General features: G+C 39.4%; 1 protein-coding gene across 26 annotated transcripts in view; it reads right to left on the bottom strand.

Annotated features, from left to right (window-relative positions):
* SIPA1L1 (signal induced proliferation associated 1 like 1) overlaps nt 1–22,526 on the bottom strand; it is a 376,811-nt gene that overhangs the window by 13,141 nt on the left and 341,144 nt on the right. For 13 of the 26 annotated variants that reach the window (XM_043548055.1, XM_043548062.1, XM_043548061.1 and 10 more), the window contains 5 exons: nt 16,775–16,899; nt 10,135–10,253; nt 8,359–8,804; nt 1,951–2,190; nt 750–915 (listed from right to left, as the gene is read on the bottom strand). In XM_043548055.1, coding sequence (XP_043403990.1) covers nt 750–915; nt 1,951–2,190; nt 8,359–8,804; nt 10,135–10,253; nt 16,775–16,899 — 1,096 coding nt within the window. Of the gene's footprint in view, nt 1–749; nt 916–1,950; nt 2,191–8,358; nt 8,805–10,134; nt 10,254–16,774; nt 16,900–19,612; nt 19,667–22,526 lie in introns of all 26 variants that reach the window. The other 13 variants (XM_043548047.1, XM_043548048.1, XM_043548043.1 and 10 more) reach the window with 3 other exon arrangements.

Here is a 22,526-nt window from a genome sequence, read left to right as displayed (position 1 = left end):
GAAACCATTTGGACCCTGGATGACGAGCCTGAACTGTTAATCATTGACTTAGTACACCGACACTATAGAAATCAAAACACTCTCTTGAAAATGATCTATTTTATTAGTATTTAAAAATATAAGTTATTACAATTTCTGATGAAACCTTAGGAAATTTTTCTGAATGGATTTAGTATGTATGTAAAATATTTGTTTTAGGTGTTCTCTTCAATTAAGTAAGTTAGTCTCCTCAAAGGATGGCACAAAAAACTGCAACACCATTGCAACGGCTGGAATACCAAAACCATTCCCTAAGTGCTACCTTCCAGCAGTTGATAAAGCAAATGGCCAGCATTGTGTCCATGCTAAGAATTCAGGGAAGATTAAAATTTTGGGTTCTGTTTTGTTGTTATGGATGAGAACAGAAAAGTTTCATCTGAGAAACTTACAGGATGTTGTGAGGTGCTGAGCAGCTCCTGTAAAGAGGTGAATGCCATCAACTCTCCTTAGAGTTGACAGTGTTCACATTTTCCATGAGGTACACAACACTGCAGTTTCAGTTAGACTTTTATGTTGTTTTCAACAGTGATGAACAATGCTTTATGCATGGTGCACTTAGACACTAAGGAAGTGATTGGGTCCAGATCCTCAGCTGCTGTAAACTGGCATAGATCTCTGAAGTCAATGGAGCTCTGGTCCCCTGGTCTCCACCTGCCTCCTGAATTTCACTTAACAGTGACAAAAGAGGATGATCCATTTCTGTAGCATACCTTAAAATTCTTCTGGGACTCTGGCGTTGGGCTGTCAAGATCTATCAGTTTCTTCAGCTCTTCCTCAACAGTGGACTGGGATGCTCGTTTTGGTGATGCCCGTAGATCTCTGGCTGATGCACGCAACCGTGGATGGGTCATTTCATTGCCATCACTCTGGTGACGTCTTAAAGGGAAGGGAACAGACATGTTCAGGACCCAAAGCCACTCGGGGCTGGATCTATGAACGTAATAAGCAGTAAAGCATCATCAAGATTTTCAGAGGGAAAAACGGCGTAGAGAGGGAGGGTGTGGGTATGGGAAGATTAAGATCTAGTTTTGTGTAATACAGTAAAGTCCCATATAAACGAAACCTGTTAAAGGAATAAAGCTGTTGAAAGCATCAACTTCCAATGCATGAAAAGAGTACCATAATAAATTTCCCTATTAAAGGGATGTACCTATTCAAAGAATGAACAAATATGTAAGAACAAAGAACAATTATATAAACTAAAGTCTGTTAAATACTAGCTGAATGCTTAAACATACCAAATGTCCCTATTCTTTTAACTGGCTTCCAGTGTATAACTTGTACAAAATACTTTTTATTTTAGCTTCTATCTAGCATTCCCTTCAGTGGCCCATTGCAGTTACTGGCATCATCTGGGAATGCTGTACTTAACACCAATAATGATTTCAAAGCATCCCTAACTGCCCAGACATCTGAATCTCCACTGTAGAGGGTCAATGGTTCTGATATGCATTTTTCCAACTTCCACCTTTCAAGGTCATCTGAGACCCCAAATCACAAATCTCTTGATGCAAGCCTTAGAATGTGGGAACAAAACGAAGAATCTAAGGGACAAAACACTCAGTGTTGAGGATGGTTTTTTCATTTGTTCAATTAATATTTTGAGTTTCATTTAAAAATTCTCTAAAGAAAAATCCTACAATTTAATAAAGATGAAATCTACTGCATTCTATAGAATTTCTATAGAAATTACTTTAAAAACTTTTACAAAGTAACGAAAAATGATAACCAAGCTATAGAATTTTTAAGCCACACTATGGAATTCTAGGGTAGAGATTCTAAAGTTCTATAGAGGTCTGATCATATCATTAAATTCTATCGGACCTTTCCATACGGGAAACTTCTCTGGATTTCAGTGCTTCTTCATGTTTAAGTTAACAACCAAACAATAGAACCAAAAAACGCTCTTACTTTCTGGTATCCATAAACCCCACAGAGTTTATTGTCCCTCCAGGTTTTTTCCATCCAATCAGGTACTTGCTAGTAGCACCCTGGCGAGGGTAGAAAGTCCTAGGACCAGAGGAGGAGGAAGAGGAGGAGGAGAAAGAAGGTGCGAGCTGTGGGGAAGTAGCAGAATGAAGCTCTTCTTTAGGTGAACTTCTGGCACTGGTGAAAACAACTGGGCTGGCAGAATGTCGTGAGCTCATGGTACTGGGAGAGAAGCATAACAAAGACAAAGCTTAACTTAAATGTGTGTGTATGCATCTTATGTAACTTTTTTAAAAACTGCATTTGGTTAGCAGGAACCCAAAGTAGTATTATTGTGATGTAAAGCTAATAATAATAATACTGTGCTGTTCTCTCGTGCCTTCCATCAGAGGACCGGAAAGCACTTTTGAAAACCAAACGAATTAAACTTCACAAGCCACCTGTGAGGTACAAAAGTATCACCCCAAATTTACAGATGGGTAACCTAAGGCACAGAGAGGTTAAGTGACTTCAGGGTAACACAAGAAATCTTGGCTGAGCTAGCAAGAGAACCCAGGTGAGAGTCCTAGCTCAGTATTTTTTCCACAAGACCAGCCTTATCAATACCAAGAGATTTTTTTAGTATCAAAGAAATCCCAATAATATATAACGCTAGAGGATATATATTACTGGCCTTATTCATTATTGCTCATAATTCAGAGTCTGCTGCTGTCACAGCTGACAATGCCACCATGAGACAACACTCTCTACTATGTGATAAAAATGGAAGCGTTTGAGAGTCCTGCAGACACAAACGTTTCACTGTTACATTTCAGTATTACCAAAAAAGACTGGAGACCGGAAAGAGAGGATAAGTAGTTAGAGGAAACCAGAGTTTTGGTCTGCTAGGAATCAGTGAGGATGAATAGACTGAATACTTCTTTGATGAAAGACTCTGGGCAACATCATCAGTACTGGAGGACTGCACTGACTGTACATTGAGGACTTACCTTCATTGAGATCCAAGACCTGAGGATTCTACAAGAGCTGAACCATTCTTCTGTGAAGTCTGTGAGTTATGTAGGCCATGATCAATGCAGTTGCTTGGGTGCCTAGCATTTTAAAGCCTAATTTTCAATTCTAAAAGTTTAAGGGAAAAAATAGGGTTGCTCACCACAGTAGGAAGAGTCCTTTTTTCTTTTGTACCCTCTTACTATGAGCATTTAATCAAGAGGAAGAAATCATTTGGCTAATACATATTCCCTCTAAACAGCATTCCAGGTGGACTGAACCTTTACCCCATGAAGCTGAATTATTTCTAGTTTTCCCTAGTCATTTCAAGGCAGTTGCACAAGGGAGCAAGTAACACTGGGGAAAGAAGTGGTTAAATAGGTTATTTTCTTATTTATATCACTCTGTATAAATAGCAAATCTGCGAGAGCAGTTTCATTAAAAAGAAGAAAAATGGCTAGGCAATTAATTTGCTGTCCAGCAGACTGGGCCTTAACTGAAATTGAATGGATTGTCTTTTAATATCTCTAATTCCTGACATAATGTGTCTAGGCAAAGAATGTAGAGAAACAGAGTGCCTCATTCCAGCTGGTTTGCATCACAGGAAGAGAGTCCTGGATAAAACTAGTTTTCATTTATATGTTGATATGAAAGTTAGATGCTGTCTAAGAAGGAATCAGAACATAAAATTTTAAGAAGACTATATATTATGTTATGCTTTAAAAAGGTGGAGGCATCTGTAACTACAGCAAAACTTCAGGTATAGATTCGGTGCTGGAATGCCATCATATATTTTAAGGACGTTGACACACAATTTTCTACCTTACTTTTGTGCATTGTCTTCTCCATAACTGGAGCACTGGGTGTGTATGTGTGTGAGAGAGTAATTCTAGCATTTGAAACAGATGAGGTTTCTGGTATAAAGTGGTGTTTTCTGACTGAAATAAAAATTAAATGGATGGTTGAATTAACTACTAGCTGAATGAACCCTAAATTTTTAGTCTGATAGCAAGTTCTCCAGTGATCCTGTCATGTGAAGGTGCATTGTATAATTTGTTACTGAAACAATGACAGAAGATATTTAAGGCATCAGTTATGGTAACCTATTGTCTACACCGTTCATAATAATACTGAACATTTGATATTATATATCACTTTTCAATTGTAAATCTCAAGGCCTTTGCAAAAGAAGGTATTGTTATTCCTTTTTTTTTAAATAGCAGATAATGAAACTGAGTCAGAGATAAGAAATGATTTGCCAAGGTCACAAATTAGTGTGAAAAATCTCAGTTCTCCTGATTTCCAGTTCTGCTCCCATTCAAAAAACTTTCTTTTTAAATCTGTTCAGGCCACAAAATACAGCTGACAATCATAATTTCTTCCAGTTATCTGCCAGTAAACTCCAGATTGAAAAAAACTGGGAACAACTTGCCCTTAGCAGGTCAAAGCACAGTCCACCTGAAATTGCATGTCACAAATTTTGTCCACTTATGACCTGCACAAATATCACTTCTGCTAAGGAAACCGAGCAGAAGTAAGGAAAGAAATTCAGAAGTTGCTTGCCCTTTTTTTGGGGGGTGGGGCTGGGGGGTGGGGGGAGAGAAACATAGTCCATCTATGAGATATCTCCATTATCAAGTTAAAGTATCAAGTGCTCAGCTGGGATGCGCATCTTAAAAGAAAATTGTATGGGACTGTTTTGTTTTTAAAATATTTTATAGTTCAGAAGGAGTGTGCATTTGAGAACTGGAGGTTTTTCCTTTGTGTAGGAATATTAATATTCCCATTATTTTTCAGAATTGTTAGTGTTAATGGAGAGTTATAGAGGAAGTAGTATCAATGAGGAGGGAAGAGAGGCCTTGTAAATAAATTTCCAAATACATTCCATGTGTTTATTTATACCTATTGTTATCAAGATGTTTCACTGAAGAGGGTATAGTAAACAAACACATGAAATATGCAAGGAACAGTGGGGTGGCAGAGAGGTAGAAAAGTTAGCTCACAACAATTTTTATTTTTTGATGTCCTTGGTTTATATATATATTACATTGCTCCCCACTTGTCCTTGTTTAGATACAAGTTTTAAATATTTTTGGAGGTGCTCAGTTTTACAACATGAACATTCTAGGGATTAACCTGGTACTTTAGTGGCAGCATACTGTGCTGTTGACACCCGGGGATCAAAAGCCCCCAATCCACAAGTTGTTGAATAACAGTGCAAACACTCTGAAGTCAGTGGGGCACTGCACAAGTAAAGGTGTTTTCCTGAACAGAACCTGAAGGCTTGGGACACAAGTTTGGGTACTGTCTACATGGGCCAGAAGGGGCTGGAAGCACTGTAGAGGCAGCACATTCCATTCCTGGGAAGAAAGCAGGGGATTCACATTGTTCAAGCTGGCAATCTGAACAGTTTGATTGTCTCTGAAGGGAGCAGAGTACAACCCTCAGGCTTGAGAAAAGGTTGTTTTTACACTGAACTTGAGCGTGGTAACAGGAAAGAATAAAAAAATATCTTTTCCTCCAACACCCATAAAAGAATCCTAGATTCTACTCATCTACTCAGCAAAATATTGTCCAATCATTAAATACAACTTTTTAAAAAGCAATTTAATACCACATCTGGATGGAAATATCAGGGATTTTGTTTTTAGTTTTGATAGTGAAGACCACAAGAGACCATTTAGCTAGGGAGCAAATGAAAGTCTGACAATTAATATGTTTCCTTTTTTATTTTATGAAATTCAAACTATCAGTGCATATGGTTTCTGTTAATGATGTTCAGATATACTGATTCTGTGTAATTACCGCCCTACATTAATGCAGTCCTCCTGGGACGCCATGAGAAACCTGCATAATCAATAGAGATTTTGGGAATGGGGGTGGAGAAGGAAAATAAAGCCCAGCCAGAAATACTGCTGCAAAATGTAATCACTATAATTTACATTTTGCCACCAATTCTCAGGTACAAGTTCTTTTATGCTCTGCCAAATGATCTGCACACTAATTACTGTTCCTGTCTTCTAAATGCACAAACACCCTAATTTGCAGTTATTTTATTTTCTGCAACTCTGTTCATTTTGTCACCAAACTAAGTTCCTCTTCCTCCAGCTCAGAACGGTTGCCTTTATAGATCATACCAAAAGTATTTTAGGACTTCAGGCACAAGGTAAGTCTACAAGAAGTGAAGGGGAGGCTAAAAAAAAAAAAAAAAAAAAGGTGTGTGTGTGTAACCATCAAAATGTGTACATGCCTTATTGAGTAACAGCATGTTCTTATTGTCACTCTTGACTTTCCTCTCTCCTTCCTGACCTGTTAGTAACCCTCACTTACAGTGTCATGTCTAATCAAGAGTGCAGGCTCTTTTACTTTGTTTTGATGCACTGAATACATTTTTAAATGTTCAAAAATTATAAAATAATAATGAGGGAATACAAGGTAGCCTGTCTTTTCTCCATGGCTAACAGACCAAATATTGTGCATTAATTTTGCAAGGTACTGTATGACCATATTTCCAAACTAGGGTGCCTCAATTCTGTTCTATAGATTACTATATCATTTCTCTGTGTAAAGAACTGTACTTTTGTTTGTTTTCAAATAAAGCAAAACAAGACTGTTATATTTTGTGTAAAACCAGAGTAGTTTATCAAGAAAATTCAACTCCATTCTGAAAAAATATTTACAGGAATAAACAATTTAAGTGTAACTAGAGAAATGAGAATTGGGTTAAACCAAATAAACCATAGAAAAATGTCATGTTTGGAGACATATTGCTATAGAACAGCGAATTAATGAGATGGTTTGACAGGCTAACCCTACTATCAGTTGGTATCAGTTTGTATCCCCCTTATATTTCATGATATCAAGTTTCCTTTTTTCTTTTCATTCTCTGCCACTTTTTTATTTCCACTTTTCTATTGACACTATTTGCTGCATGGAGGAGAGAATTCTAGAACCTCAACAGCCCAAACACGTTTAAGAATATCTTCACAGTGTAGCTTTTAGTACTTACTGTAACCCAGGGATTTACCATGGCCCTTTTTCTCCTTTCTGAAAAATTTATTCTAAACAAAAATGTTGCTGGCAACTTTCCAGCATTGTCTTAAAATAAAAGTTATATATGTCAGGTAAAAAAATCAGTGTAAAAAATCAGTGTTATGCTTAACATAAGGAGGCACTTAATGCCTACAATGCCCCTAGAACACAGACAGAATAGTATGGAACCCCATTAATAAAATCCCTAACTCAAATTATCATGACACTGAGTGCAAGGAAATCATTCACTGCATTACAGACTCTGTGGCAACCCCAACTTCCAGCTACAGTATCAGAAGCTGTTAAACTGGATGGTAAATCTCCAGCTTTGCCTCATCTCATTTCTCCTGTAACAGAACTGTCAGACTGAAGAACTGTTAGCATCATATTTTCTACCCTCCAGCCCACTAGATATCTTAGCTGTCTCTTAAAAATACAAAGAAATTAATACAAATAATAATAAATGCAACTGCCTGCCTAAAACCAGGAAGGAAAAAAAAAATGAGAAATGCTTTCCCTTGCAGATTTAGGTTTTTTGCTTAGTACTATAGCACAGATGCATTTTTCTTCTTACAATGATTAATAACATTTTAAAAATAATTATATTTAGTATTTTGGGAATTAAGCTAGAAGATCTGAATTTTTTTTCACCTCTAATTTTTATGATTCATTTGTAAATGAGGGCCTTTCATCTAAGGAACTCAAAGCACTTTACAAAGATGTTCATTATCTTCATTTTACAAATGGAGAAACTGAGACAAAAAGGTAAAGCGCCTGTCCTATGTCACACACACAGTCAGTAGCAGAGTGGGTACTAAGAATCAAGGTCTCCTCATTTCCTTGTCCCTTACTGCATATATTAGATGGCACTACCTCCCAAGTTTCTAAACAAAAAAATTGGGGGGCGTGGACAGAGGAAGCAAATGTATAGCTATATTTTCCTGTATGAAACAACCACCACTTGAAAAAAAAGAAACAAAAATTTCAAAATCAAATGGGCATTGTTAAATTTATTTATCCCCTTGTTGACAATGATTTGAAAAGCAATGCTTGCACGATGTTCCCTATAATACACCTATCATACTAAAATCTTACATCATGTGTAACAGTGGTAGAGTGGAGCATGTTCCTGCTATCACAAATATTCACACACTCCTTAGACTGACTGGACCCACCAGTGGGAGATACAAATACCACATGCAGTGTCCACTGTCAAACACCTTACACAGTGGGATCTTTCAAACCTCTGGGGTAGCCAAAACAGGCACACAATTTTCCCTTAACACTCACTTCTCATCTCCGATATGTTAAGGAGAGAGAGAAAGTGAAGGTGGAAGGGGCATCAGTCATGACTTGAGAGAAAATTACCTTGTGTGGGAAACGGCATCACTAAGACTATAAGCACTGTTCTCTCTTGTTAAAGGATTGGAGGCTGGTTGACTCTTGGTGTGAATATCCAGGCTTAGTGAAGACTCCGTCTTCCGGTCTACAACATGGCTTTCTTTTTCTAAAGTCCTGTCTGCGATGGAGACTACTTCACTGGAACTATGCCACAGTGGTGTCACTTTCTCCTTTGCAAGCCCTGATCGAGGAGACGTTGCTGAGGTTCCCAGAGAAGCTGTGCTGCCATGGCTGGGGCCGTAGGAGGTGGTATCTATGCCACTATCAGCTGAAGTCCCTTGAAGGTAGTTGTAGCTGTTCAGCTCTGACTCAGTGCGATCGCCACTGTCGTACCATTTCTCATCACTATGGGCACTGGAGGCATTGCTGGAGAGAGTATTGCTGCTGGAGTGGCTGGAGTAGTGGCTGTCAGACTACAAAAAATGTTCATGACTTTAATTCAGAATGATCACAATGAAGACAAGACAAAGAAGGCACAACTGCACTATGGAAGCTCTACTTTTACACATGTCTGAGGGGCCTTAGAAAGTCTAAAATTCGCAGACATAACTCAGGCCATCAGTTTAATGCCCATTTTAAAAGCTTGGTATGACTTTGGGCGGTCATGCCTTAATTTATCAGAGGAAGTCTAATTTGCCCCACGATATTTTTACACCATTTACTTTAAAATTTAGTCACCTGTACTAAGCCCGCTCACAAGTAAAAATGACCATTCACGTTTAAACTTGTGATACTCAATCGCAACTGCAATACCATAGAAAAGTGCCCAATTCTTCAACAGTGCTTATAATTAAGGACAGCACAGATGCTAATCTTAAGGTGGTTAGAACACGAGAATCCATCAATCCACAACTGAAGCATGTGTTATTTTAATAATCTGATTACTTACCCAAAAGTTTGAGAAAGGACAGAATGGGCATCTCTGGCTACTCAGATCCCCCTTTACTAGGAAGCTCACTGCTTCCTCAGCAGCAATCTCCTTTGCAAATAAACACTGAAATGAATTACTGGGAATGCTGCATGCTTCACAGACAGATGTATGTATGACAAGTTCCAAAGGGTGTTCCTACCCAGTTCTATAGGGTCAGAAGGATATAGTTTTCTATTCAGCGATTGAACATGTATATAAAGATAAGAAAAACTCCTTCAGGCAGGACCAGCAGCTATTATGTAAGAACCTTTCCAACTAAGGAAAAAGTTATGATCACATTTAAAGGAAATAAATGAGAGAGACTAGATAAAGAAAGAAAAATGAAAACAAAAACAAGTGTAGAGGCAAGAGAAATGCTATTTATATTTATATTTCAACGTATGTGTATGGACTGCTGCGCCAAGCTTCTAAACACTGCCATATGAAGCATTTTTGATAAATTGCCCAAGTCTTGCATCTGTGGCCTGGGACTAGCTATGGGGATTTACAAAGGATACTTCCTTTGGGAATAATCAGAGTTCCCACAAATACTCCACTTATCACCAGGCACCAGACCAAAAACCTACTGTTCAATTGGCAGTAAAATGTTTCTGCTAAGAAATTTGCTATTAAAGCCGTGCTTAGCTTCTGGAATACTGAAAAGGCAGCAGATCTGCTTTGCTGACTCCTCTATATTCTAACAGAGAAGTATGTTTTTTTGCTGATTTTATAACTATGTTTTTGAAAGATACTTTGCCTTTGAACGGCACCCAGACCTTTTGGGCAGAAACAGAGTCAAACATTTAAAAATAATTTTTAATAAGTTAACTTACATGACCCTGCTTATTTGGAGACAAGTGAACGACAGGATCCTGCCTCATCAGTCTTCCACTGGGGCTGTCTCTGAAGGATGGCAGTACTTTTGATACAGCTGGGAGATGGCATGTGGGTTCTGCAACACAGCAAGCAACATTGCACTTACACAGTATATGCACTGTAGGGGCATGTGAGACAAATTAAGAAAACTTGAAATCTGATGTTACAGTTTGATTTTCCCCACTGCTGTCATTAACCAAAACCTTTGGACAGTCAGTCATAAATTTATTTCAAAATACAGAATGTATGGTATACAAACCGTTTGTAAAACAAGTGCCAAATCCACACCTGTAGTAAATCAGTACAGCTCCACTGAAGTCAATGGAGCCATGAATATTTACATCAGGTGAGGACTGTGCCTCAAGTGTCCAAGAGGATGGGGCCAGGATATTAAACCAAGTGCTGGCATATCGTAAAAATGAATGTCTCTTTGTTCACATGGCCAGAGGAGAATAAATTAGAAAGCTTGAGGTCCATCCCTGTTTAGTTGTACTGTCAGCAAGGCAGAACAGACAAGTTACAGTGATCACTTAACTATACACATTTATTTCCCCTTTGAACTTCAACCATATCTTATAGAAGTACCCCAAGTATTTCTCATCAAACCATCGAAAACAAACAGATATTTTTAAAAGAATCTATTGTCTAGTCCTAAATAGCAATATCATCTGGCATACTATTTCCATGCCACTCAATGGTTTTGACTGTACTCCATGAAAATCCGGTTACTGACCTGTAGCGTAACTTGTTTTTCGAGATGTGGGTGCAGATGTGTATTCCACTCAGGTGCACCTGTGCCCAGCCCATCGAAGCAAGAGAACTTTGCTTAGTAGTACCCATCAGGGCAATGTTCATGCCCTCTGGTCCTCATAGCCCCTCCCATAGCTAAATAAGGGCAGCACCGCCCCAATCACCCTCAGTTCCTTTGCACCAGAATCCAAGACTAGGACAAAGGATGGGCCATGGAATACGTATCTGCACCCACATCTTGAAGAACAAGTTATAGTACAGGTAAGTAACCATTTTTTTCCCCAACTGGTTGCAGACACGTATTCCACTGCGATGATTCTCAAACAATACTGGTAGGAGATAGGGCTTGGAGTCTTCTTAAACAATGACTGCAGAACTGCCTTCCCAACTGACTTCCTTTCCCATCTGACCTAGATGCTGTGGTAATCACATAAGGTTTGGCAAAAGAATGTACAGAAAACCATGTAGCAGCTCTGCAAATGTCCAAGATTGAAATATCACTGAAAAATGCAATCAACGAGGCTTGAGCCCTTGTTGAATGAGCCCGTAAAGACTGTAGGGGTATGGTCTGAGCTACTCCATAAGCTATGGTAATGCAGGAAGTTATCAATCTAGAAATCGTCTGCACAGATACTGGCCGACCTTTCATCTGATCCACACAAGAGACAAAGAGCTGAGGTGGTAATAAATAAAATGATTTAATTCTTTCCAGACAGAATGTCAGGCACCATCTCATATCTAACGTATGAAGCTGCTGTTCATCTGCATTCGAGTGTGTCTTAGGAAAGAATACAGGTAAGTAAATAGCGTGGTTAAGGTGAAACTGCAAAACTATTTTGGACAAAAACTTTGGATGTGGCCTCAAGGACACTTTGTCTTTGAAGTACAGTGTATATAGAGGCCATGCCGTAAGGGCTTGCAGTTTGCTTACTCTTTTTGCAGAAGATATAGAGACAAGAAGCATGATGCCAATAACCCAAATGGAGGACCCATGAGGGCGGCCAGTACAGTACAGAGGTCCCACAATGGGACTGTTTCCTTTACATGTGGAAACAGGTGGACAGTGCCTTTCAGAAATCTCACTACCATGAAGTTTGAGAAAACTGATCTCCCTTGGATTGGAGGATGGAATGCCAAGATCATTGCCAAGTGTCCCCTCAACAAGATAAGAGCCAGATCCGAGGACTTCAAATGTAATAAGTAATCCAAATCTCCTGAACACAAGTTAACATTCTCTCATTGACAAAACCGGAAAATGTTTTCACTTGGCCAAACAGGTAGTACTAGTAGATGATTAGAACTCTCCTAACTGCTTCTGAACATTGATCTTAATTCTCCCTAGCCATCCACGCTGTGAAGTGCAACACTGCTCAGTGCCAGATGTGCAACCTGGCCAGGGTGTTGAGTCACTAGGTTGGGAAGATAAACACGAGATCCGGGAGTTTGAACAGACAGACTTAGGTCAAAGAACGAATACTGTCTTGGCCAACCTGGTGCAATAAGAATCAATTTGGCATGGTACAACTTAAGCTTGAGGATACCCTGAGAGAAACCATAACATAGCCTGGAATTCTTAAAAAAATGTAACTTCTCATGTGTCTTTTCAGAAAACAAAGACTGTCCATCAAATGGTATGTCTTCTATGCTCTTTTTTATGTACACAGCAATGCCTGAGTTCTGCAGCCAAGAAGCCCTCTTCACTGAGACATGGCAGTATGCCACATTCCTCTTTGAAGAGGAGGAAGAGTCTCTTTGAGCCTGGGAGTGGCTCTGATTAGTTTTATGAGTTCTCTTCCTCAGGGGAGCAGATGAAGGGGACTGGTCCCTTTTTCTCTGAGAAGAGTCTGAATCTGGTGGCCTATCCAGGGTCCACACCAGGTCTGAAGACTGATGGCCCTGGTGATCTGCAGGGGGCCCCAGGGCTAAGTCTGGCTTCATGGCTTGTTCCAGGAGGTGCTGTTTTAAACACAAGTCCAAGGCAACTTGAGTGCTTTTCTTAAAGGAATAGCAAATGGAGCACTCTTTATTGTCTCTCTCTCCTAAAACACAACAAACAACATGTATGGGGATTGTTATTTGGAAATGCCACCCCACAAAAAGGATGGAGCTTAAATCCTGGTGAGGGCATACCACCATATAACACTATAAACAGAACTAATTCCTAAACTGACTACAAGGGTACTGCTAATTAACAATTTACAGACAATCACACTGTTGTTGTCAGAAACTGACAGGTAAAATCCACATGGCAAGCTCCAACTCAAGCCACGGGCAGTGAGAAGGAACTGAGGGGGGTCAGAATAGTGTCACCCTGATATAGGCATGGAAGAGGCTATGAGGGCCACAGGGCGCAAGTGCTGCCCCAACAGGGACTGGTAAGCGAAATTTCTGGCTTCAGTGCATTGGGCGCATACACTCTTGAGTGGAATACAGTTCTGCAATGACGTGAAGGAACAGCATATATTTGGCCTTGTCTACATGAGAAAGTTGTACCAATTTAACTAAAACAATTTAGAAATGGAATTAATTAAATGTGGGCAATCACCTTGTGCGGACACTCGTACTTGGTTTAAGTGTGCCTTATATCAATTTAAGGTAAGTGGATAAGGAGGTGTTTGAATAAAAAAAGTAGTTAATTCTTTTCTGAGAGGTCGCTATAGAATATAGAGGTCTTGCATGGAAAGTTCCCCAGCAGTATATACTTGCTTTCAAAGAGCTAAAAGTGGATGGGTCTTGGTGACAGTTCTTCACATGGACCTTCTAGAGATACTGAATACTCTGCATTCTTAAAATGCAACATTTAAGAGAAATTTGTGCTTACAAAAACCAAGGAACTTAGAGTACTAGAGGGTCACACACTTCATAGTTTTTGTAGGCCATATTTGGGGTCGGGAAGGAATTTTCCTCCAGGGCAGATTGGAAGAGGCCCTGGAGGTTTTTCGCCTTCCTCTGTAGCATGGGGTCACTTGCTGGAGGATTCTCTGCTCCTTGAAGTCTTTAAACCATGATTTGAGGACTTCAATAGCTCAGACATAGGTGAGAGGTTTTTCGCAGGGTGGATGGGTGAAATTCTGTGGCCTGCGTTGTGCAGGAGGTCAGACTAGATTATCATAATGGTCCCTTCTGACCTTAGTATCTATGAATCTAGGCTGAGTTTATCACACTTCCCAAGGGCTCCTTGAATCCCTCCTCACGAGCTCCCTACATTCCACCCTCCTATCCCGCACTGTCTCAGGGATTCCCTTGAAATGTCACCCATTCTCCCCTGCTGCCAACGGTTCTGTGTGACCCCCCCATTATCTCTCCTCCCATACCAAGGTTCCCAATTCTCCCCCACCATGCTGGCAACTCTTGTGTGCACCCCCGTTCCCACTTCCCCCACAGCCTCCATTTTCCCCACGGCTGTGTGCGCTCCCCATTTCCCACTTACCCCATTCCAAAGGCTCTGGGTACTGCCCTTCCCGCACAGCTGTGTCTCCTCCTTCCCCCATACTAGGTTCTTTCAACCTTTTCTTCCACCAGGAGTTCTGTGTGCCCCCCTTCCTCCCTGCCTCCATTTCAGGGTCCCCTATTCTCCCCCATGGCAGTGGCTCTGTGTTTGCCCCCATTCCCTTCATCTCTTCTCCCTGAAGGCGAGTCTGTCTGCCCCCCATTTACCCTTCCCCCTATACTAGGTTGCATCCCCATTCCCACTTCCTTCCATGTTCATCATTCCCCCTTCCTCCTATGCCAGAGGCCCTACCTGTCCCTCATTCCCACCTTCCCCCCATGCCAGGGGCTGTTTTCCCTCTTCCCCACATACCATGGTCCCCAAACTCTGCCACCACTAATTTTTCCCCAAATCAATAGTGTTTTGGTTACTGATGGCTAGAACATTCCCTGAAAATTTGGAATTGATTGAATGCAGCATTCAGAAGTTATCATGTTACCTTCCTACCCACAGACAAACAGTAATTGCATCAAGTGTAGCATAAGGCGTTTCCAAGCTTGGTCAACCAGTTGAAACTGGGCAAAGTACAGATGAGAGCTATCCAAACTTCCTCAATATAGCTACTCTCTCTCAACCTTTATCTAGAGCATTATTATCATTCTAGCCCTAATGAGTCCTCTTCTGGTAAAAGTGACAAAATGGTGATTAGGTGCAATGGACAGAAATTCTTTAAAGTCTAGGGTGAGGCAGAAACAGCTTTGTGTGAATCTACCATGCCTTATGTCCTACCTATTTACAAACCCTAATATTGCCTTCTTAAAGCTAAAGAATTCTACTTATTTTGTGGTGAACCAAACTGCTACATAGACTCATCAGAACTGCCATTACAGCTTCTAGACAGAGAGGCAGCTTACAGTCAGAACTGTCTGAATGCAGGACACTACGCAAGAGAGATACTGAGAAATAGCCCTGTATCCTCTTGGTTTGCTTTTGATGAATCTTGGAACCACCTTTCCCACCAGAAACACAATTTTTACAGCTCCTTTCACTTTCTTTAAGCCAATACTGTAGTATCTAACATTCCACAGCAGAACTTGCTGGCAGCTCTATCCAATGCCAGCACCAATACACAGCAGAGAAGCTGCAGAAGTAATGCTGAACAAGAGATCAGTTTTACATGTGTGGTTACCATCACAACAATATGAAAACATATGCAATTGAAAATCATTCTGTCAAAATGAGAATAACAGATGAGTATAATCACAGGTTTTCCATGTTAAAAGGAGAAAGGAGGAGGGGATGACAGATGTCTTCAGTAATAAGGCACAGCTCACTGAGGCTCTGAATTTACTCAAACAAAGTATGTTTTCGGAACCTGAGAATCACACTGCACTTCCCAAATGCCTGCTGTATTCACTGGATCCTTTATTCGGTGTTCAAGACTAGCACATTTATATAGGAATAATAGTGAACTACAATGCAGTAAGAAGGTCTGATGTGCAGACAAGATTGGGAAAGATATGGACTTCCAAGAATAGCTTCAATTCCTTGGTCCTAAAATGTCCTGAACTCCTACTAACCTATAACAGAGGAATTTAAAAAAATAGCAACCTTGACCAAACTAGTCATATTGCAACAATGCAACTGGTTGGCTATTGTAGGGCAAAACTTGTATCCATGTCAGACTCTCATTGGTATCGACTGGTGTCAAGATGTCATCTTAGTGCACAATAGCGATATATAAAGAAGGAAAAGGTCTATGTACTGATACTCCAAATGAGGGCTTAACAATGCAAATCTTCAGTACCCAGCTGTTTTATGTAGTTAATATATTTCTTCAGCTGACAACTTAATTGCAAAATGCAAAGAAAATGTATACACTGGTGGAAGGCAATTCTAATCAAGCTAAAGATTTATTTCACTATTTAAACTTAAATTGCATTTTTTCCATTTTGCACATGGGATTTTTATAGCTTCAATGATCAGTCAATTTGCATTTATATAGCACCATTTGAAAGGGAACATTACAAACACTTAAGATAAACTAAGCGAAAATTAAACTAAGCCAAACCACTGGGGAGAATAGGTGAGGTCAAACAAGCCTTCAACAACAAGACAAACTAATAACCATGTCTATCCAACCACTTCTTAAGGACAGGGTGTTCCAGAGAGTGGGAGAATTATGGAAAGTTTAGCCTCAGAATAACTTCAGTTCTTCCTCAGGTGATACTCAGAGGTCTCAAAGACACAGACGGAAGTATATCTAAAATCTAATAATTCATTCTAATTAATGAGAGTAACATTCACAAAGAGAAAATACAGTGGTGTAGAAGCTTCTCCCACTGCATGGAGAAATATATTACCAAAGTCACCTTGTGGTTAACACCATTTGCTTACTGCAGAACTTAATTACCTACCCATCTGGTCAGCAATACTATCCTCACTCCTCTGCCAGCTTGGTGTGGATTTGCCGCTGCTACCAGTATCTGTCTGCGTGTTCTGCCTGTCAATGGAGGCAGGGGATCTACGACTCATTCCGAACCTGTTGTAGTGTCCCCAAAACAAAGGTAGACAACAGTTTTAATTATGCTTAAATCCCATGTAGAAGAATAGCACTTACAGAAAAACGGTTATGATATCAAGTAACTTGACCCAGAAATCCAGAAACATAGCTGCTTGTGGGATTTATAATACTTTTCCTTTCAGTTGTTGGGGGTCACTTACCACCTCTTATTTATAAAATACACAGTATATATATTAAACCATTAATTTACTGAGCACCTCTGTTCAAGAACTGCTGGTTTCAGTTAAAAAAATTATTTAACCAAAAATGGGTCCTAACTGTGTACTAAATCACCAGTCAGCATGCTAAATCAGATGAACTTTTTCTGTTCTTAAAATATGCTAAATTATTTTGTTGCAAGATGTATTCTGGAAGGTTCAAAAAGTGTTAGTTGTTTTTACTAATGTAAACAGTAGGTTTACCTTTTTCAGTTGACTAGCATTGAGTTTTGAGCAGTGCTTACTTTGTGCCAGGTCTTGCCAAGGCTAAGCCCTGGCACCTCTAGGCTTGGCTGTTTATAGCCCCGGCACCTCAGGGCTTGCTGCATCAGTTATGAATGTAAAAAAATTGCTTGAGCCCCAGCACCTTTTTCATTACAAATTAAGCACTGGTTATGAGAGAACTATTTGTCACAAACAAGTGGCACCTGGGAAAAAGCTGAATGTTTATATCATAATTGAATTTGTTTTTTGCAATTTCCCATACCAATAGGCATCAACATGAGATTTTTAATTCTTCAGCCAAAAATGAGTGAAAAATTAGGGGGGGCAATCCGTTGTTTAACAATGATTGGTTTTCAGTGTTGCTGTAGCCATGTTGGTCCCAGGATATGAGACAAGGTTGGGGAGGTAATAGCTTTTACTGCACCAAGTTCTATTGGTAGAAGGTACACAGAGCTGAGGAAGATCTCCGTGCAGCTTGAAAGCTTGTACCTTCCACCAACAGAAGTTGGTCCAACACATGACTGGTTTGTCACATGACCAGTCATGAGAAAGTCCGATGGGCTAATGAAACCTCCAAAGGCTGAATTAGAATTCTTTTTTATTGAAGCACCAATTTCATATCAAAGCAGAACTTTTTAAAGGCTGATTTCATTCAATAAAGGTGTGATTTAAAGATTACAAGTTTTACTGAAAACCAGTGGAACTGTGGCCCCAACTCACTTAGACTCTTTTGAAAAATTAAGTATTTTAAAGGTGCTGAATCAGCAGTCCTAGACCATGAAGTGCTATCTAGCCACACAAATACAACATGGGGAGTGACCGCATGAATTTCCCTACACTGCCATTAAAGTGGGCTGTGAGGTTTTACAGACTTCATAGACTATTATATCCTTGGCTTATCTGCTGAGGTGACCATCATATCACTATGTGTCAACAGTAGTTGTGATTTTTGGGATGTGGGCATTTGTCCATTAATAACTAGATTGAAAGCACCAATGCATTCCACATGGGCCATGGCATAGCCATTACCTGGCAATTTATGGTGAATGACTGATTTGGGTTAGTTTTAAACTTGTGGCTTTGAGATGATGGATCAGCTTTGGCTGAGATAGATGAATATCTGAAGCCATTGTTTTTCCTTAATTTACACACACATTTTTGGGTGGGATTTTCAAAAGTGCCTAAGGGTATGTCTACACTGCAATAAACACGCACAGCTGGCCTATGTCAGCTGGCTCAGACTCGTGGGGTGCAGGCTGAAAAGCTATAAAACTGGACTGTAGATGTTTGGACTCAGGCTGCAGATTCCCAGAGCCCAGGCTCCAGCCCAAGTTGGAATAGCCACACTGCAATTTTATAGCTCTGCAGCCTAAGCCCCCTGAGCCCGAGTCAGCTGAGACAGGCCAGTTGCAGGTGTTTTACTGGAGTGTTGACATACTGTGACTGACTAAAGAGCACAGGCCTGATTGAAAGTCAAATCATGATGAGATCTGTCAATCAAATTCATTAAGACACTGAATACAACGTATTCAAATTGTGGTGTGATACTTGTATATGTCTGCTCAATAAGCAAGTATCTGACAAGCAGAAATCCACAGCAAAAAACAACTCAAAAGCATATCAAGAAGGTACAGAAACAAGAGGTCATTTACAAAAGGCCAGGCATTCAGGATGTGGTACTAATCTGCATAGTAGCTGCAAGGAAAGTAGATAGCGAGGAGAGGAGTAAAGAGATCTTAAAAATGAACAGAGACAGGTGACTATGTTTCCCACTTAATTTCAATTGTAGTCAAGGACCATAGCAACCTTGACCTAAATTCTGGGGCAAGACCCTACGTATTCAAAGATACTCCAGTGGAGCAGATTGGAGATTCTGTAACAACTTCAGGAAAATCACACACAAAAATTGAAGTTTCATTTAATTATAAATGAAAATGAAAAATAGTCATAGTATCTCCCCCATCTTATTTAAGATGACATTAAATTTTTTTCATGCTGCCCCAAAATTTTTCATTTTCAAATATGCTGCAGGATAATGTACTGAAAATGCATAACTAACACAGAAGCAAATGATTTTGGCAGTTAAGAGTGGACAGTTGGGGCTTTTGGCATCTGGAAAGATGTGAGGTGTGGAAGATAGTTAAAGTTTGTGTGATGAATCCATTAATGGGATGTTAAAATGATCAGCTGTGAAACAGTTAATTTGACATTGAAATTTGTATTATATTTCGAAATGAATAAAGGGATACTGTTCTGAGAGGTACTGGAGCAACTCCCATCTCCGAACTATCGTTTCAGGTTGTCTGCAGATTCAAGGAGACACAAGGTAATAATTTTACACTCCGCACATATTTGTAGGGTTCTATTAGCAGCCAAGAGAACTAAAACCCTTTTTTATTTAAATGAAAGCCTAGATTCTGAAACACAGGCAAAGGATGGATTCTGGCAAATTCCACTGCTAAACAATTGTGGAATACACAGGATCCTCCTTTATCCATCAATATCTATAAATGTAACATGCTGTATGATTTTAATACTGCAGTTTAAATATTAGATTCAGATCTTCTACTCAGGATTAGACCATTACTTGAAGGATTTCATGAACATATCCAGAATTTAAAATAAAAAAATAAAAACAAAACCACACAAAACCACCATTAAAACAGATGAACAGCAACAGCAGATAAGCTTTGTACACTTCACAATAGTTCACATCATGGAATTTCCCCAGTTCCAACTACTTAATGTAACAGTTGAAATAAAAATAAACACATCCCGCCCTGCCAAACATAGGCCTCCCAGGTGACCTAATACTGAAATGGAAACCTGCCAACCAGTGGCGTGCCATCATATATTTAGTGAGGCATGCAACTGTACACTTGCATGCAAAATGGCATCCTCCGCACAGGGTGACCTCACACGCACCAGAGGTGCAAGGTCATGCTGTGTGGAGGTCTCCATTCTGTCCTATAATTTCCTTCCCTTCCCTTCAACATCCCATAAACTTTAAGGGATATACAGAATTTAACCTCGTAATCCAAGAGATAATGGGAACTGTCTAAATTAAAAACATTGTGAAAGACTTTCAAACAAGTATTACTATATTAACAAGCTACATTAGAGTTTTATATTTTTTTTTAACAAACTGCTCACTTCCCTAAACATTAGCTAAGTGACTATTGAAACATTGGTAACATCTGTCCATACTACCAAATATAAAAAAGGAGTAATTAGAAATTAGTATTTAAAAGAGAAGGTCAAGATCTAAACATTCATTTATCAAATTGTGCAGCATCAGTATTTTATTCTTCACATAATGTTCTCCTAATTAACATCCTTGATATCAATATTCATCATCAAGTGCAATGTAATATACTTTGCTTACTTTATGGTGTATTTTTATCAAAGAGGACATCAGAGATCCATGAAAATACTGTTGGTTAATCTTGGTGAGGTCTAATAATTCCCCTACTAATTAAGATGCAAGAAACTTGTTTCTTTCTTTATTTTTATTAACTAGGCCATTTAAAACTTACTAATTAAACTAGGAAATAATTAGTGCTGGTTGTAGTGGTATCTTTTATGCCACTTACATTATAAAAGTTGTTACAGGCCTCATGAAAACAGCAGAAATGCATCTTTATTTCCCAAAGGAACACAGGAAAATAGTTTATTTCATACAGCCAGAAAAAGAAAAACATTCATTCATTGTTTTATACTCCTTTTTTACATTCTATTAACATTCATACATATACATAAAAACCATACAGTACAAACAGAAGTGCACATGGAACATATCTATAATATATACAGCAAGCCCCATCTGGATACTGCTGAAGTGAAGAATGAGGCTTTTGCCATTGTTTTTAATGGGTGAATGATCAGGACCAATAATATAGTAGGATCACCAGTTACTGTTACAATAAAAATTGTTGGATAAAGTTTCCATCCTACTCTCTATTTTCAATTACTCGTATTCTGAAACTTTCATCTTTCAGGCTGAAATTTGTCACGGTTTGTCTTTATACCGAGAGATGAATTTTTGGACAGCTTTAGCAAGTATGGTTCAGCCCTTTACGAGCATGAGAACAATGGGGAGGAGACAGAGTGGCATGGTATTTTTCCCATCATAAAAAAAAAATCTTGCTAGTTTTTCTAAAATTTCTACAGCCACGTCAACGTGCCCTTAAAAGTAAATTTGCCAAAGAAATTGCCTGTTTTGAGGATCAGTGCCACTTCTTGTTATCATTGTGTCTTTCATTATTCCAATGAACTGGAATAACTGGTTTGATTTGACAGAATTATTAATCTTTTAAAACAGTGAATTTAGTATGCAAGTGTGGTTTTGTTTTCTGAACTTGTAAAATGCTCAGCAAAGAAGGAAGGATCCACTATAGGTGTGTGCATGACTAACTTGTACAGTGAAATGGGCTAAGGAAGGACTCCTGTGCACTTTGGGATGATTTGGGACATGCATAAATCAATCCTTATTCAGAACAGTACTTAATCTGTCCTGAATAGGGATGCTTTTCTGAATCTGGGCCTTTGTGTTGGTGTGCAGGAGGGAACCTGCTCTGCAACAGGGGAAGGAACACAGCACCTAACATTTGCAGCGGAAGGTATCTTTCCTGCAAACTTCCTAATCTGTGCTGGAGCAAGACCACCTCAAAGGCACCTCGGGAGCTCTGAGCAAGAGAAAGCACTTGACACCTTGCTAAGCTCCATGCTTCCATGCTGCACAGGACAGAGGCTCCTGTCTGCAGACTTCCCTAACATGCATAGGACAGGGTGTTATACTAGTGTCTAGCTAGGTAGTTTCAGACAATGGAATTTACATCACTACTGCCATTTTTGTAATACAGGAGCAGAGATTTCAACTTTATAAGCACCAACATGGAGAGGATTACACACTGACTGTCAAACTACCTAAGGAGACTCCAGAGAGAAGCTTCACAGTGTGAACTATTAAGCCGTTTTTCTCCCTTCCTCTTCTCTGTAAGGGATATTCTTAGGCACGTAGTTCTATTGTTGCCAGTTATTTTTCTTTCCCTACTTAAAAATGTTTGCTTCATTTTTTCTTTTCAGTGTTCTCTGAAAAGGATACATATTTAATTTCTTCCTCCATGAGTTTTCCCCAAATATGAATAGTGGGTCATTCCAAGG

This window comes from Chelonia mydas, chromosome 6 (genome assembly GCF_015237465.2).
Source record: "Chelonia mydas isolate rCheMyd1 chromosome 6, rCheMyd1.pri.v2, whole genome shotgun sequence".
NCBI classification, from domain to species: Eukaryota; Metazoa; Chordata; order Testudines; family Cheloniidae; genus Chelonia; species Chelonia mydas.
Note: the sequence above shows the minus strand (reverse complement) of the source record. Positions and strands in the feature narration are given on the sequence as shown.